Raw genomic sequence first — 18,398 nt, 5'->3', positions numbered from 1 at the left:
TCCATTTCTGACCCGGATGCCTAAATATATAGACTAGTAGCCAGGTTGTACATAAGCTTGGCATTTTGATCAGCACGGAGCTGAGTTTTTTGAGTCCCATATTCTAGCTGTTACCCTCACAACATTGCCATGTCGTTCAAGACTGAAAGCAAAAGCTAGATGAGTATCTATATTTTGTGCTTTCAGTTTTGCAATCTGCCTAAACAGGCTATGAAAAAGGGACACTTTTCTATGCTGCATATTTATAAGAACATAAGAAAACATAACATAAGAAATAGGAACAGGAGTAGGCCATTTGGCCCCTCGAGCCTGCTCCGCCATTCAATAAGATCATGGCTGATCTGATCATGGACTCTGTCATGTATTTAACTGTCATTGTAACCCATGTATAAACTGACTAGTTGTACACTGTGAGAACATTGACCACCAGGTGGTGAACTTGTGGGAGACACTCCTAACCTGGTCTTTCAGGTATAAAAGGGGAAGCTCCACCCACCTTCATCATTTCAGTGCTAGCGAATAAAGGATACTGGTCACAGAGTGACCTTCTCTCAAGCATGGGCCGCGTGTGCATTTATACTGTATAGTAAGGACTTATCACTGGCGACGAGAAACTGGGATTTAAACCACGTGAGCATGGCCACCAGCAGCACAGACGAGGAGTACTGTGTTGATGATGATTGGGACAATTTTATTGAGAGACTACAGAAAAGTTTCGTCATTAAGGAATGGTTGGGACAGGAGTCGGCCGACAAACGCAGGGCTCAACTCCTGATGGTTTATGGATCCAGGACGTACTCACTGATGAAGGATCTTCTAGCGCCAGAGAAGCCGGCGGACAAGACGTTTGAAGAGCTCATTAAGTTAATCGGGGAACACCTTAAACCGGCGAGCAGCATGCACATGGTAAGACACCGGTTTTATACGCACTGGCGGCGAGAAGAACAAAGCATTCCAGACTTCGTGGCAGATCTCCAGCGACTGGCGAGCCTATAAGTTCCCAGATGCATGCAGAGCGGAGATGCTGCGTGACTTTTTTATTGAGGGCATCGGGCACGCTGGGGTTTTCAGGAAACTGATTGAGACCAAAGACTTGACCCTGGAAACAGTGGCCTTGATGGCCCAGACTTTTATCTCAGGGGAGGAAGAGACCAAAATGATGTTTGACAAAAATCTGGGCTCAAATGCAGCAAATGGACAAAGAGTCAACATTGTTAAAGCGGCACACAGTTCTCCAGGCAGACAAGGGCAATCAGACATGCCCCAACATGTAGTCGAACCCAGAGGGGGAATTCAACAGAGACAATGGTTAGCTGAACGGCGATCCACGCCATCGCAAGGGACAATGCGGCCAGTAATGGGGCCCTCAACACCTGTTAATGGTGCACTTAACGCAGTCACAGAGACAGTCAGAGGTGATCGACTGGTAATGGACCTTTTGTTTCCAACAACGGCTCATGTTGGAGGTGTGGTGGCACACAGCCAGCCAGAGCTTGCAGGTATCAGCAATATACCTGCAGAAATTGCAACGTCAGCGGTCACTTGGCGCGTATGTGCAGGAAGCCTGCAGCCAGGCTGATGTACGAGGAGGACGGGCCCGATGTAAGCCCTACGAGGCCAAATGAACACTGGAGGAAATCGCTGGAAGCTGAAGTTCAGCGAGTTCATGTGGAGCACATATACAGTTCATACACCAGGACGCCACCGATATTGATGAAAGTGCTCCTCAATGGCATCCCAGTATCAATGGAGCTAGACACGGGGGCCAGCCAGTCCCTGATGAGTATCAAACAGTTTGAAAAGTTGTGAGTGTCCAAGGCCAGGAGGCCAAAATTATCGCTGATTGACGAACAGCTACGGACATATACAAAGGAGATCATTCCGGTGCTAGGCAGTGCCACGGTAGTCGTAACCCACAAAGATTCGGAGAACAGGTTGCCACTCTGGATTGTCCCAGGGGACGGTCCCGCACTACTGGGAAGGAGTCGGCTTGCTGTCATGAACTGGAAATGGGGCGATGTCAATGCAATTTCTTCTGTGGAGCGAGTATCATGCTCACAGATCCTGGACAAATTTGGCTCACGATTTCAACCTGGCATTGGCACTTTCATGGGGGCCAAGGTAGTGATTCACATAAACCCGGACGCCAGGCCAGTACAACACAAGGTCAGAGCGGTGCCGTACGTGATGCGGGAAAAGATAGAAGGCGAATTGGACCATCTGCTGAGGGAAGGCATCATCTCGACAGTCGAATTCAGTGACTGGGCAAGCCCGATCGTGCCGGTGCTCAAAGCGGATGGGTCGGTCAGGATATGTGGTGATTACAAGGCCACCATCAATCGTGTATCACTCCAAGACCAGTACCCGCTACCGAGAGCGGATGACCTCTTTGCAACGCTAACTGGTGGCAAACTTTTTTCAAAATTGGACCTGACCTCAGCTTACATGACCAAGGAGCTGGCGAGTGAGTCGAAGAAGCTGGCCACCATCACGACACACAAGGGGTTGTTTGAGTACAACAGATGCCCGTTCGGGATTCATTCGGCTGCCGCGATCTTTCAATGAAATATGGAAAGCCTCCTCAAGTCGATTCCAGGGACGGTGGTTTTTCAAGACAACATCCTCATCACAGGTCGCGATACTGAAGAACACCTCCACAACCTGGAGGAGGTGCTACGCAGACTGGACCGGGTAGGGCTGCGACTGAAAAAGGCGAAGTGCGTCTTCTAGCTCCAGAGGTAGAATTCCTGGGGATGAGGGTAGCAGCAGACGGGATCAGACCTACTGCATCCAAGATGGAAGCGATCCAGAGAGCACACAGACCCCGTAACAAGACAGAGCTGCGTTCGTTCCTGGGGCTCCTGAACTATTTTGGTAACTTTCTTCCCAAATTGAGCACGCTGTTAGAGCCACTTTTGGCCGACAACAAGGCCATAAATGCAAACGCATCGGTCCGCATACAGAGGTGGGCACTCACGTTAGCCGCCTATGACTACACAATTCGGCACAGACTGGGCACCAAAAACTGCGCCGATGCACTCAGCAGGCTCCCACTAGCCACCACTGAGGGGGCTACCGAGCATGCTGCTGAGATGGTCATGGCTATTGAAGCTTTTGAAAGCGAAGGCTCACCCATGACAGCCCGTTAGATTAAAGTCTGGACAAATAGAGACCCGCTATTGTCTCTAGTCAAGAAATGTGTCCTGAATGGGGACTGGGCAGCCACTTACGGGGCATGCCCTGAGGAATTTAAACCATTTCACAGGCGCAGGGATGAACTCTTGATTCAGGCCGATTGCCTACTGTGGGAAACTGTGTAGTCATGCCCCAGATGGGCAGAGAGGTGTTCATCAGAGAACTCCACAATGAGCACCCAGGCATTGTCATGATGAAGGCAATTGCCAGGTCACACATTTGGTGGCCAGGGATAGATGCAGACCTGGAACTTTGTGTTCGCAGGTACAACACGTGTGCCCAGCTGGGCAATGCGCCCAGGGAAGCCCCCCTTAGCCCCTGGTCCTGGCCTGCCAAGCCATGGTCACGCATCCAAGTGGACTATGCAGGTCCTTTCATGGGAAAAATGTTTTTGGTTGTAGTAGACGCCTACTGCAAATGGATCGAGTGTGACATTTTAAATTCAAACACATCCTCTGCCACGGTAGAAAGTCTACGGGCAATGTTTGCCGCCCATGGTCTACTGGATATCTTGGTCAGTGACAATTGCCCGAGCTTTACAAGCACTGAATTCCAGGACTTCAAGGCAGGCAATGGAATTAAGCATGTCAGAATGGCACCGTTCAAGCCTGCCTCAAACGGCCAGGCAGAACGAGCAGTGCAGATAATCAAACAGGGGATGCTCAGAATCCAAGGGGGTTCCGCTTATCAAGCCTCCTGTTTGCCTACAGATCCCGACCACACTCGCTCACAGGGGTTCCACCCGCAGAGCTGCTAATGAAAAGGACGCTCAAAACCAGGTTATCCCTTATACACCCCATCATGAAAGAAATTGTCGAAAGCAGGCGTCAGTCACAATGTGACTACCATGACAGGAATGTGAGTGCGCGAGGTATCGATGTCAATGACCTTGTCTTTGTCCACAATATGCTGCAGGGTCCAAATGGCTCACACTTTGATTGCCAAAGAGGGGAATAGGATTCTGGTAGTTAAACTTACCAATGGACAAATCTGCTGCAAACACGTGGATCAAACAAAAAGGAGGTTCAGCAACCCCATAGAAGAAGCAGAGGAAGAAGAAGATGTAGAGTTCACTCCACCACAGGTGACCGAACACCGGAACCAAGTGGAGGAGAGCCCAGTCACAATGGGCAGTCCGGACAGGCCTGAGGCACCGCAAACAGCAGACACTCAGGCCAGTGCCCAACAAACAGAGCCCCAACTCAGGCGCTCTACAAGGGAGCGTAAACCACCAGAGAGACTCAACCTGTGATCCCAATAAGACTTTGGGGGGAGGTGATGTCATGTATTTAACTGTCATTGGCACCCATGTCTAAACTGACTAGTTGTACACTGTGAGAACATTGACCACTAGGTGGCGAACTTGTGGGAGACACTCCTAACCTGGACTTTCAGGTATAAAAGGGGAAGCTCCACCCACCTTCATCACTTCAGTGCTAGCAAATAAAGGTTACTGGTCACAGAGTGACCTTCTCTCAAGCATGGGCCTCGTGTGCATTTATACTGTATAGTAAGGAGTTGTCAGACTCTGCTCCACTTCCCTGCCCGCTCCCCATAACCCTTTACTCCCTTATCGCTCAAAAATCTGTCTATCTCCGCCTTAAATATATTCAATGACCCAGCCTCCACAGCTCTCTGGGGCAGATAATTCCATAGATTTAGAATCCTCTGAGAGAAGAAATTTCTCCTCCTCTCAGTTTTAAATGGGCGGCCCCTTATTCTAAGAGTATGTCCCCTAGTTTTAGTTTCCCCTATGACTGGAAATATTCTCTCTGCATCCACCTTGTCGAGCCCCCTCATTATCTTAAACATTTCGATAAGATCACCTCTCATTCTTCCAATGTGTATAGGTCCAACCTACTCAACCTATCCTCATAAGTCAACCCCCTCATCTCCGGAATCAGCCTCCAATGCAAGTATATCCTTCCTTAAATACGGAGACCAAAACTGTACCCTGTACTCCAGATGTGGCCTCACCAATACAGTTGTAGCAGGATTTCTCTGCTTTTATACTCTATCCTCCTTGCAATAAAGGCTAACATTCCATTTGCCTTTCTGATTACTTGCGATACCTGCATACTAACTTTTTGTGTTTCATGCACAAGGACCCCCAGGTCCTTCTGTACTGCAGCACTTTGCAATTTTTCCCCATTTAAATTATAATTTGCTTTTCTATTATTTGTGCCAAAGTGGATAACCTCACATTTTCTCACATTATACTCCATCTCCAAATGTTTGCCCATTCACTTAGCCTGTCTATATCCCTTTGCAGATTTTTTGTGTCCACCTCACAACTTGCTTTCCCACCCACCTTTGTATCATCAGCAAACTTGGCTACATTACTCTCGGTCTCTTCATCCAAGTCATTAATATAGATTGTAAATAGTTGAGGCCCCAGCACCGATCCCTGCGTCACCCCACTGGTCACTGTTTGCCAATCGGAAAATGACCCATTTATCCTGACTCTCTGTTTTCTGTTAGTTAACCAATCCTCTATCTATGCTCATGTCTTACCCCCAACCCCCGTGAGCTTTTATCTTGTGTGGCACCTTATCGAATGCCTTCTGGAAATCCATTGGTTCCCCCTTATTCACCCTGCTCATTACATCCTCAAAGAACTCCAGCAAAATTGTCAAACATGATTTCCCTTTCATAAAACGCTGCTGACTCTGCTTGATTAAATCCTGCTTTTCCAAATGTCCTGCTACTACTTCCTTAATAATGGATTCCAGCATTTTCCCAACGATAGATGTTAGGCAACTGGTCTATATTTTCCTAGTTTTTGTCTGTCTCCTTTTTTAAATAAGGGCATTACATTTGCTGTTTTCCAATCTGCTGGGACCGCCCCAGAATCCAGGGAATTTTGGTAGATTACAACAAATGCATCAACTATCTCTGCAGCCACTTCTCATAAGAGCCTAGGATGTAAGACATCAGGTCCAGGGGATTTGTCTGCCTTTAGTCCCATTATTTTACCTAGTACTACTTCATTACTAATAGTGATTGTAATCGGGTTCCTCCCTACCTTTAGCCCCTTGATTATCCACTATTGGAATGTTCTTCGTGTCTTCTACCGTGAAGATCGATACAAAATATTTGTTCAACGTCTCTGCCGTTTCCTTGTTCTCCATTATTAATTCCCCAGTCTCATCCTCCAGGGGACCAACATTTACTTTAGCCACACTTTTTATGTACCTGTAAAAACTCTTACTATCTGTTTTTATATTTCGTGCTAGGTTACTTTCATAATCTATCTTTCCTCTCATTTTCTTAGTCGATAATATTGCCTTGTGCTTATAGTATTGCCTAGTTCCTAAACCTTTATGATTTAAGTACTAATTTAAGTACTACCATTGCTGAATCCCCTATTATCAACATCCTGGGGGTCACCATTGACCAGAAACTTAACTGGACCAGCAAGATAAATATCGTGGCAACAAGAGCAGGTCAGAGGCTGGGTATCCTGCCGTGAGTGTCTTGACTTCCCAAAGCCTTTCCACCATCTACAAGGCACAAGTCTGGAGTGTGATAGAATATTCTCCACTTGCCTGGATGAGTGCAGCTCCAACAACATTCAAGAAGCTTGACACCATCAAGGACAAAGCAGCCCACTTAATTGACACCCCATCCACCACCTTCAACATTCACTCCCTCCACCACTGGCGCACCGTGGCTGCAGTGTGCACCATCTACAAGATGCACTGCAGCAACTCGCCAAGGCTTCTTTGGCAGCACCTCCCAAACCCGTGACCTCTATCACCTAGAAGGATAAGGGCAGCAGGCACATGGGAGCACCATCACCTGCAAGTTCCCCTCCAAGTTCACACCATCCTGACTTGGAAATATATCGCCGTTCCTTCATTGCTGCTGGCTCAAAATCCTGGAACTCCCTCCCTAACAGCACTGTGGGAGTACCTTCACCACACGGACTGCAGCGGTTCAAGAAGGTAGCTCACCACCACCTTCTCAAAGGGCAATTAGAGATGGGCAATAAATGCTGTCTTTGCCAGCGATGTCCACACCCTGCAATGAATAATTTTATAAAATGATTTAAGTGTAAATAAATACTGTAACAATCTAGTCTGGCCTGCTATTATTTTTGACTGAGTGGGAATCCTACTTGAACTGCAACTTACAAAATTCCTTCACAGAAGCCAGGACATTAGAACATTGCACCTGTAACCACACTGACAGATGGTCGATCTGAGTCTGCTTTTCACGATGTTCATTGCCTGCCAAGATTTAGAGTTTAATAAATTGCAGCCCAGTGCTATAAGAATATCAATACACAGTGGAGTAAAAGAGGAGAGGACTGTTTATGCCATTGAACAGCTGAAGATTTTTTCGACTGGGGAAGCCGAGAGAGCTACAGGCACTTTTCTACACTGTGCATGTAAGCCTGGTCTGACATGTGATGAATCCATGTTTGAATTGCAGTGGGGATTTTGCACGAATTGCAGTGCAGAGTGTTTGTGCAAAATAATGTTAGCCCTGGGCTATGCAATCTGAGATTTTCATTCCTGGACCCAAGTGACATGGCTTGCTCACAGGAAGTCTAATTGAGGTATTGAAGATGCTTAAAGGATTTGAAAGGGGAGATAGAGAGAAACTATTATCTCTTGTGGTGTGGTGGGGCGGGGGGCGGTGGGCGGGATGGGGAGATTTCAAATAAAAAAAGAGCTGTTGAGGCTAGGTCAATTGAAAATTTAAAAACTGAGCTTGATAGGTTTTAGTGATGTAGGGGTATTAAGGGTTACGGACGCAAGGCGGATTGATGGAGTTAATATACAGATCAGCCATGATCTAATTGAATGGTGGATCAGGCTTGAGGGGCTGAATGGCCTACCCATGTTTCATTGAGTCTGATATCATTTCTCAGAGAGAAAAACAGCATTTAAACGTCCCAGCTTAACAACTGTAGTAACCAGATGTGTTGGAAAATTGAAGTTATTTTATAACCAGTTCTTACCTGCTCTTTAGAAGAAAGTGTTGGGTGCACAAACTTCCTGTAGAGAACACTGGAGCCTTTCGTATAAGGGGAGAGCAGCCAAATAACAAAAGCGATTTTAAGTTCATAATAAAACGGAAACCTGGGGCAGGGGGAATAAGAAGAGAAACTTTCATGACATACGGTCCACATACAATCAGGCCAGATACTCTTACATCACAAGACAAAAGAAGATAAACAGATGGGGCCCGGATTTGGTCAAGGCCTCTGCCCGCCCAAGTGCCACTCAAGGCCGCCGAGGTACCTGATGGTGCTTTCAGCGGGATAGTCATGAAGAAGGTCGGCAGGCGGCAAATGAGGGACTTACGCCGCCAATCTGGGTGGTAGCGGGCGGGAGCTCTCATTCTCGGCGGCAAAGACACTTGCCGCCCTAGTGCCGCCGAGACTGGAGTCGGGCCCACGGAGGGTCGAAGACCTAAAAGTAAAAATCAATAACAAAAACTAAAAAAACTATCGGAAGACCTTCAGGGGAACCCCATCAAGGTAAGTCGCTGTGGAAAAAACCAATTAAAAAATGTTCATTAACCTTTTTTCAACGATCTTCATACTTACTGTCGGAGCCAGACCAGCCTCTTTGCAGCGGTCCACCCCTGATCTGCCGCCGAGTCCCGCCGACTCCCACCCGCATCAATATGGGCCACTCGGCCACCCGCTGACATCAGCGGGCAATTCCCGGCGGTTCTCCCCTGCCGCCCACTCCAGGCCACCTCCAAAGTGGCACTGGGTGGATCTGCAAGAGCAATATCGGCGGCAGTGGGCGGTAGTCAGCGGCAGTGGGCAGCCAGTTGATCAATTTCAGCCCGACGATCCTCAGGAGAAATTAGATACTCGCCAACCCCTAGTGTTCTTCCAACCCAATCTTTCACAACTTGCACGCACCCACACAGGTGGGTTTTAACCCTGAGTGGGTTTCTGGTGGACAAGAGTCGGGCGAATGCAAAATATCCCGACTGTCAGAATCTACATGCTACCGGTCTGCTGCCTGCCCAAATTCATTTTGAAAGACTTGGGTTGATTAAGGGCAGCCAGCACAGATTTGTAAAAGGCACAAGTTGTTTGAGAAACTTAGCAGAGTTTTTTTTGAGGAAATAATGGAGTGCTTTGATAAAGGAAAGGCAGTGACTGCTACCTAAAATGCTGCATAGAAGGCTTCCTGATCAAATGAGAGCACATGTATTAAAGGGAAGGTGGCAGCATGGATAGGAAGTTGGTTCAAGGACAGAAAACACAGAGCAGCAGTAGATGGATGTTTTTTTAACTGGAAAGTTGTAAACGGTAAGGTGCCCTGGGGTCAGGTGGGGTTATGCTCTTCTTTATATATATATAGAAATATATAAAGGGTCTGGACTTGGGTATCAGGGAACAATATCAAAATTTGCAGATGGCACAAAAAGTAGGGGACTTGATTAAGTGTGAAGAGGACTGCAAATGACTTCAGAAGGACATAGGTTATTAGATTGGGCAGATCGATGTCAGATGAAATTTAATGCGGAGAAATGTTAGGTGCTACATTTTAAGAGGAAGGAGATATATATACTTAATGGTAACATTTTACAAGGAGCAGAAGAGCAGCGAGACTCAGATACACAAATCTTTAAATCTGGGAGGACAAGTTGAAAAGGCTGTAGAAAAAAAGCATTCGGGATTCTATGTTTTATAAACAGGGGTATCAAATACAAAAGCAAAGAGAGACTGCGAAACATATACAAACCATTAACCAATGGTTTGGGTGGCCTACTTTTGGAAGGATGTCAAGGCCATGGGAAGGGTACAGAAGAGATTCACTCGGATAGTACTATGGATGAGAAGCTTTAGTTACAACAGACTAAGGAAACTGGGACTCTTATCATTGCAGATGAGAAGGTTAAATGGAGAACTTAAAATGGAGGTACTAAAAATGGTGACGATTTTGATAACGTAAATAGGGAGAAACTATTTCCATTGGTCGGCGAGTCAGTAACTAGAGGGCATTCAAGGGCTACCACGGCAGTCAATCTGTACACAGCAATCTCCCACAAACAGTTTTAGACGTTGATTGAGGATAAATATTGGCGAAGAAACTGGGGATAACTCCCTGCTCTTCTTCGCAATGTTGCCATGGGATCTTTTACATCCACCTGAGAGAGCAGACGGGGCCTCAATTTAACATCTCATCCAAAAGATGGCATCTCCGACAATGCAGCACTCCTTCAGGACTGCACTGGAGTGTCAGCCTAGATTTTTGTGCTCAAGTCCCTGGAGTGGGACTTTAACGTGCAACCTTCTGTCTCAGAAGCTAGGGTGCTACCCACTGAGCCACATCTGAGCATTTGGGTGGCAGGAGGCTGGTGTGGAGCATAAACACCGGCATAGACCAGTTGGGCTGACTGGCTTGTTATAAATTCTATGTAACACTTGGCTTACCTCATTTTAGTATTTTTTATGAAGCCCGGAGATGAAAAGATCACAATTTAAACAACTGAATGACCCTTATTAAATAACAAAAATGAATGAATATTACTTCAACAGATGTTTCTACTCAGCAAAGCGGAATAAGGTATGTAGGTACTGACTTGGGGGGAATCAAGATGTTTGCGTTTGCCTCGGTCAGGGTTGGCTTGTTGCAGGAACTTTCCAGCCAGGAACTTTACTGTCTATCAGTATTTCAGCCATTACTTTATAAATGGACTAAATCCCTTCATTGTGAGTTGGATGTATCTCCTTATATAACAAACCATTGAGTGAACTGAAGAAAAAGGAAATTTTGGTGCTGGGATTTTTAATTAGTACTGTATACGCTGAGCAGAAGTTTCTACAATAGTACGTGTGTTCATATAAGTTTACAATCTGTGCTGGGATACCACTAAATAATAATAATAATCCAACACTGTGCCTTACCAGGGAAGAAATAGATCTGTGAAGGTTTCTGCAGTCGTGAACAGTGCAAAGATGATCCAGTACATCATCCATTTTACCTGGTTTAATAAGACAAGTATAAAACATGAGCAAAATACAGCAGATGCTGGAAATCAGAAATAAACGCAGAAAATGTTGGAAATACTCCAGTTCTGATGAAAGGTCATCAAACCGAAATGCTATATAAATACAATTTGTTGTTGTTTCTCTCCCCACAGATGCTGCCTGACCTGCTGAGTGCTCCCAGCATTTTCTGTTTTTATTTTAAATATAAAGCATGATTTGATCCAGCTACATCTCACCACAGACACGAATACAAAGTAGAAACTGTGCTACAAGTCGATGTGAAGTATAAATAAATCAGCCATTCATTTCATGGCTTGAATGTGCTCAGCAGGAAGTTACTTTATGTAAAACGGTTTGACGTTTTAGATTTTTTTTAGATTTGTCACCAGCCCATTGGACAATCCCGCCATAGAAGCTGATTTTTGTTCTTCCGTTTATCCTGTACCAATGTCCACAATTCTGGTCACTCTTTAACTGCAGTAGAAATGGACAGCTGCAGCTTGATAGGGAACAAGGGGGAGCTCTGTGTATTAACTGCTCAAGTATATCTTGACGATTCTTCTCAATAGACTCTGCCTTCAAGGGAGACTTCCAGTGATTGAAAATAGATGACAATTTACAGTCTCAAACATTCACTGGGCACCAGTTACCGTTGGACTGCAGATGATGCACATTGCTAGCAGTATGCACAGGATTGTTTCTTCTGCACTGACATGAATTATAAAGCAGCCATATAATAGGGTAGTGTTTTATACATAGGTGTGATTTATATACTGGATTTAATGGCAGCTGTATTGAAACGTATAAAATTTTTATTGAAACGTATACGATTCTGAGGGGGCTTGACAGGGTAGATGCAGAGAGGATGTTTCCCCTCGTGGGGGAATCTAGAACAAGGGGGCATAGTTTCAGAATAAGGGGTCGCCCATTTAAAACGAAAATGAGGAGGAATTTCTTCTCTCAGATGGTCCAGAATCTTTGGAATTCTCTACCCCAGAGAGCTGTGGAGGCTGGGTCATTGAAAATATTTAAGATGGAGATAGACAGATTTTTGAACGATAGGGGAGTCAAGGGTTATGGGGAGCGGGCAGGGAAGTGGAGTTGAGGCCTAGGTCAGATCAACCGTGATCTTATTGAATGGTGGCGCAAGCTCAAGGGGCCAAATGGCCTACTCCTGCTCCTATTTCATATGTTCTTATGTTCTATGGTCAACGTTTTCTTCATACAATTGAGAAATAAGCGGCAAATCTTTAAAAATTCTATTTCCCATTGTTCCCAATCCAAATTCATTGCTACTGCAGATAATCTATTGTAAGCTTCAGTATCCAAATATCAGCTATATTCAAGGAAATGATTATGTGCAATACCCTTTATAGGAAGCCCTAAAAGTTACCGTGTACTGTAAAAGGATTAGAGCTTAAACATATTTAAAGCAAATTGTGGCACTAGCATCAAAAGGCAAAGCAAAAGAGCTATCATCAAAACCACCCCAAGGGTTGGAGAGACATTATTTTCTCTTTGAGCTTTTTTCTCTCTCCTTTCAATTTTCTCTGCTTCTCTCGCGTTTATGCCACAGGCGCCAACCAGTCCAAATGGCAATTCGTCGTGTGTGGGCGCAGACAGTCAGTGCTGGCCAGGTGTTTTTGGACTATGAGGATCATCATTTGGCTAAGACTGAACCCGTCCTCACCTGACATGCTCAGTTTCCAGCAGGAGTCATGGGTGAGCTATCAGAGGTGGGAACCCATGGCTGATTTTTTTCAACTCCTTTAGCCCAGGAATGAAGTGGCCAGTTATTTTTTTAATTGGATTTATTCAATATTAAAAACATTTACAACATCGTGATCATTCCATTGTACCATACAAATCACCCTTTCCTAACTTAAACATAAACAACACCACCGCCATTCCGCCACTCTGAACAGTCATTCCTCCACTTATTAACATCAAAAACTGACGTTTAATTTGTCTCCCGCGATATATATATTAATCTATTGTACTTTTAAAAACTGATCATAAAATACTATTCCTTTCTGAATAAAACATCCACAGAGCCTTATCTCTTGGCTTATATTTAAAATACTCTTTTAGCTTTATTCTGCTCCCCTTATGAAACAGAGCATTGCTTCGTTGCACAATCACGAATCTAGCCAAACTGAACATTAAATTAATCGCCGCTCCGCTAGACTCGAGCAGACTCTCCTGCAATTCCCATCTCAAAATTTATTCCCATTCCCGCTATTCGGTCCCCACCCAGCAAGAAAACCTCACGCAGCTGTTGAACATAGGTCTTAAAATCATTGAAATGTGGACATAACACCAGTAAAAGGGAAGTGGCCAGTTGTGGAACCACTGCTGGGGCTTCAGCACAGACGAGGGATTGAAGCTGGTATCTTCCTGGTCTGTGTATGAGACCGTGTCACACCAAACAATACATACACCCATTAAACCTTTGGATCAAAGCTTTGAGAAACAACGAGAAGCAAACCAGTGATTTATGATGTGATAATTAATTGCAATCTCAGCTCATTCTTCACAGGATTTCACTTCAGTTTTTCCATTCTCTCACAATCCACGGATTTGTAAAACCTAACCAAACTACTGTTATCCTATTTACCTTGACTTTTCTCCCACACTTTTCAACCTTAAATGGCCACCAATACTTTGGGCCTCAGCCTTTCAAGTTTCTCAATTTACAGATTCAATAGTAACTTTCAAAAGGGAATTGGATAAATACTTGAAAATGAAAAAATTGCAGGGAAAGAGTAGGGGAGTGGGAATAATTGGATAGCTCTTTCAAAGAGCCGGTACAGGCACGATGGGCCGAATGGCCTCCTTCTGTGTTGTATGATTTTATGATTCCAATGAGTGAAAATGGGAAATAAATCAATAACAAAAAATTGTCCTAAAATGAAACAATAAGATTAAATTTACACTACACTGACAATTGAGAAGGTTTTCTCCAGGGTTTCAATTCTGCCAGGGGGATACTGGGGGATGCAGGAATAATTATTGCAGCAATACTGACTAGGACTACTTACGTATTCTTTGACATTCTTTGTTTTTACAGCCTTGTAAGAAGAATATGCTGGATAAAGTGTGCCAAAAATCAGCCTGGAAAAGAGAACTTCAATTACAATAATGTACATCATACATCACAAAATTAACTTTGGATGAAAGGCAATTTAATGGCGTCACCATTGACCAGAAACTTAACTGGACCAGCCATATAAATACCGTGGCAACAAGAGCAGGTCAGAGGCTGGATATTCTGCGACGAGTGTCTCACCTTCTGACTTCCCAAAGCCTTCCCACCATCTGCAAGGCACAAGACAGTGCGATGGAATACTCTCCAATTGCCTGGATGAGTTTAGCTCCAATTCAAGAAGCTCGAGACCATCCAGGCAAAGCAGCCCACTTGATTGGCACCCTATCCATGACCTTCAACATTTGGAATAAGGTGGACGAATTAACTGCGCAGATAGCAGTTAACGGGTATGATGTAATTGGCATCACGGAGACATGGCTCCAGGGTGACCAAGGCTGAGAACTCAACGTCCAGGGGTATTCAACATTTAGGAAGCATAGACAGAAAGGAAAAGGAGGTGGGGTGGCATTGCTGGTTAAAGAGGAAATTAATGCAATTGTAAGGAAGGTCATTAGTTTGGAATATGTGGAATCGGTATGAGTGGAGCTACGGAATAACAAAGGGCAGAAAACGCTAGTGGGAGTTGTGTACAGGCCACCAAATAGTAGTAGTGAGGTTGGGGACAGCATCAAACAAGAAATAAGGGATGTGTGCAATAAAGGTACAGCAGTAATCATGGGCGACTTTAATCTACATATTGATTGGGCTAACCTAACTGTAGAAATGCGGTGGAGGAGGATTTCCTGGAGTGTATTAGGGATGGTTTTCTGGACCAATATGTTGAGGAACCAACCAGAGACTTGGCCATCCTAGACTGGGTGATGTGTACTGAGAAGGGACTAATTAGCAATCTTGTTGTGCGAGGCCCCTTGGGGAAGAGTGACCATAATATGGTAGAATTCTTTATTAAGATGAAAGGTGACACAGTTAATTCAGAAACTAGGGTCCTGAACTTAAGGAAAGGTAATTTTAATGGTATGAGGCGTGAATTGGCTAGAATAGACTGGCAAATGATACTTAAAGGGTTGACGGTGGATAGGCAATGGCAAACCTTTAAAGATCATATGGACGAACTTCAACAATTGTTCATTCCTGTCTGGAGTAAAAATAAAACAGGGAAGGTGGCTCAACCGTGGCTAACAAGAGAAATTAAGGATAATGTTAAATCCAAGGAAGAGGCATACAAATTAGCCAGAAAAAGCAGCAAACTAGAGGACTGGGAGAAATTTAGAATACAGCAGAGGAGGACAAAGGGTTTAATTAAGAGGGGGAAAATAGAGTACGAGAGGAAGCTTGCCGGAAACATAAAAAAATGACTGCAAAAGCTTCTATAGATATGTGAAGAAAAAAAGATTAGTAGGGCCCTTGCAGTCGGATTGGGGTGAATTTATAATGGGGAACAAAGAAATGGCAGACCAATTGAACAAGTACTTTGGTTCTGTCTTCATGAAGGAAGACACAAATAACCATCCGGATGTACTAGGGGACCGAAGGTTTAGTGAGAAGGAGGAACTGAAGGATATCCTTATTAGGTGGGAAATTGTGTTAGGGAAATTGACGGGATTGAAGGCCGATAAATCCCAAGGGCCTGATAGTCTACATCCCAAAGTACTTAAGGAAGTGGCCCTAGAAATAATGGATGCATTGGTGATCATTTTCCAACAGTCTATCAACTCTGGATCAGTTCCTATGGACTGGAGGGTTGCGAATGTAACACCACTTTTTAAAAAAGGAGGGAGAGAGAAAATGGGGAATTATAGACCGGTTAGCCTGACATCAGTAGTGGGGAAAATGTTGGAATCAATCATTAAGGATGAAATAGCAGCGCATTTGGAAAGCAGTGATAGGATTGGTCCAAGTCAACATGGATTTATGAAAGGGAAATCATGCTTGACAAATCTTCTAAAATTTTTTGAGGATGTAACTAGTAGAGTTGGCATGGGAGAACCAGTGGATGTGGTGTATTTGGATTTTCAAAAGGCCTTTGACAAGGTCCCACACAAAAGAGATTGGTGTGCAAAATTAAAGCACATGGTATTGGGGGTAATGTACCGATGTGGATAGAGAACTGGCTGGCAGACAGGAAGCAGAGAGTCGGGACCTTTTCAGAAAGTCAGGCAGTGACTAGTGGGATGCCGTAGGGCTCAGTGCTGGGATCCCAGCTATTTACAATATATATTAATGATGGAATTGAGTGTAATATCTCCAAGTTTGCAGATGACACTAAACTGGGTGGCGGTGTGAGCTGTGAGGAGGACGCTAAGAAGCTGCAGGGTGATTTGGACAGGTTAGCCAAGTGGGCAAATACATGGCAGATGCAGTATAATGTGGATAAATGTGAGGTTATCCACTTTGGTGGCAAAAACACAAAGCAGAATATTATCTGAATGACGCAGATTAGGAAAAGGGGAGGTGCAGCGAGACCTGGATGTCATGGTTCATCAGTCATTGAAGGTTGGCATACAGGTACAGCAGGCGGTGAAGAAGGCAAATGGTATGTTGGCCTTCATAGCAAGGGGATTTGAGTATAGGAGCAGGGAAGTCTTACTGCAGTTGTACAGGGCCTTGGTAAGGCCCCACCTGGAATATTGTGTTCAGTTTTGGTCTCCTAATCTGAGGAATTACTATTGAGGGAGTGCAGCGAAGGTTCACCAGACTGATTCCAGGGATGGCTGGACTGACATATGAGGAGAGACTGGATCAACTGTGCCTTTATACACTAGAGTTTAGAAGGATGAGAGGGGATCTCATAAAAACATATAAGATTCTGACTGGACTGGACAGGTTAGATGCGGGAAGATGTTCTCGATGTTGGGGAAGTCCAGAACCCGGGGAGTCAGTCTTAGGATAAGGGGCAGGCCACTTAGGACTGAGATGAGGAGAAACTTCTTCACTCAGAGAGTTGTTAACCTGTGGAATTCCCTGCTGCAGAAAGTTGTTGATGCCAGTTCATTGGATATATTCAAGAGGGAGTTAGATATGGCCCTTACGGCTAAAGGGTTCAAGGGGTATGGAGAGAAAGCAGGAAAGGGGTATTGAAGGAATGATCAGCCATAATCTTATTGAATGGTGGTGCAGGCTCAAAGAGCCAGATGGCCTACTCCTGCACCTATTTTCTATGTTTCTATGTTTCTCTCCTTTTCTTCTAAAGGTTCTAACTCATGCTGAAGCACAGCTGCCGACCAACCTCCACAACCGTGCTCAAGTGGTCATTCCTCATGTATCAGCCTCAACAGTAAGTACGGGCTGGCTATTCAACGAGTCTCTACACAGAAGTATTTTGCAGCAGGGATAGCAACCAGCAGTGAAAACCCTAGATGCCTTTTCCTCTCCCTAGCCTGGGGGTCATTTAAGTCTAGGTGTTAGTTGTGGCTCAGTGGATTACTATTTACTGCACTAAAGTACATATCATGTTTTTTCCTCCCAGACCTGTCATAATGCAATCTGAGGGTGAAGCGCGGTCTGAGGGTGGAGCACGGTCTGAGGGTGGAGCGCTGTCTGAGGGTGGTGCTCAGTCTGAGGGTGGAGCGCTGTCTGAGGGTGGTGCTCAGTCTGAGGATGGAGCACGGTCTGATGATGGAGCGTGGCCTGAGGGTGGAGCGCGGTCTGAGGATGGAGCGCGGTCTGAGGATGGAGCACTGCCTGAGGATGGAGCACTGCCTGAGGATGGATCGTGGTCTGAGGATGGAGCATGGCCTGAGGCTGGAGTGTGGCCTGAGGATGGAGCGCGGCCTGAGGATGGAGCGCGGCCTGAGGATGGAGCGCGGCCTGAAGGTGGAGCGCGGTCTGAGGATGGAGCGTGGTCTGAGGATGGAGCGCGGCCTGAGGGCGGAGCGCGGCCTGAGGGCGGAGCGCGGCCTGAGTGCGGAGCGCGGTCTGAGGATGGAGTGCAGCCTGAGGGCAGAGGGTGGCCTGAGAGTGGAGTGCGGTCTGAGGATGGAGCGTGGCCTGAGGATGGAGCGCTGTCTAAGGGCGGAGCGTGCCTTGAGCGTGGAGCGCAGTGCAACAAATCTTTTGCAAATCACATTTCTGAACAAAAGAAACTCTGTTGAGTCATAAGGATTTCACATTAACTTATTCATGAAT

The 18,398-nt window shown here is 45.3% G+C and overlaps 1 protein-coding gene across 2 annotated transcripts in view; it reads right to left on the bottom strand.

Moving 5' to 3' along the window:
* Nucleotides 1–18,398, bottom strand: part of LOC139236758 (receptor expression-enhancing protein 1-like) — a 140,590-nt gene that overhangs the window by 82,797 nt on the left and 39,395 nt on the right. For both annotated transcript variants that reach the window (XM_070866853.1, XM_070866854.1), the window contains exons 2-4: nt 14,206–14,278; nt 11,081–11,157; nt 8,165–8,285 (exon numbers count right to left, since the gene is read on the bottom strand). In XM_070866853.1, coding sequence (XP_070722954.1) covers nt 8,165–8,285; nt 11,081–11,157; nt 14,206–14,278 — 271 coding nt within the window. The remainder of the gene's footprint in view (nt 1–8,164; nt 8,286–11,080; nt 11,158–14,205; nt 14,279–18,398) is intronic.

This window comes from Pristiophorus japonicus, chromosome 2, assembly GCF_044704955.1.
Source record: "Pristiophorus japonicus isolate sPriJap1 chromosome 2, sPriJap1.hap1, whole genome shotgun sequence".
Classification (NCBI taxonomy): Eukaryota; Metazoa; Chordata; class Chondrichthyes; family Pristiophoridae; genus Pristiophorus; species Pristiophorus japonicus.
Note: the sequence above shows the minus strand (reverse complement) of the source record. Positions and strands in the feature narration are given on the sequence as shown.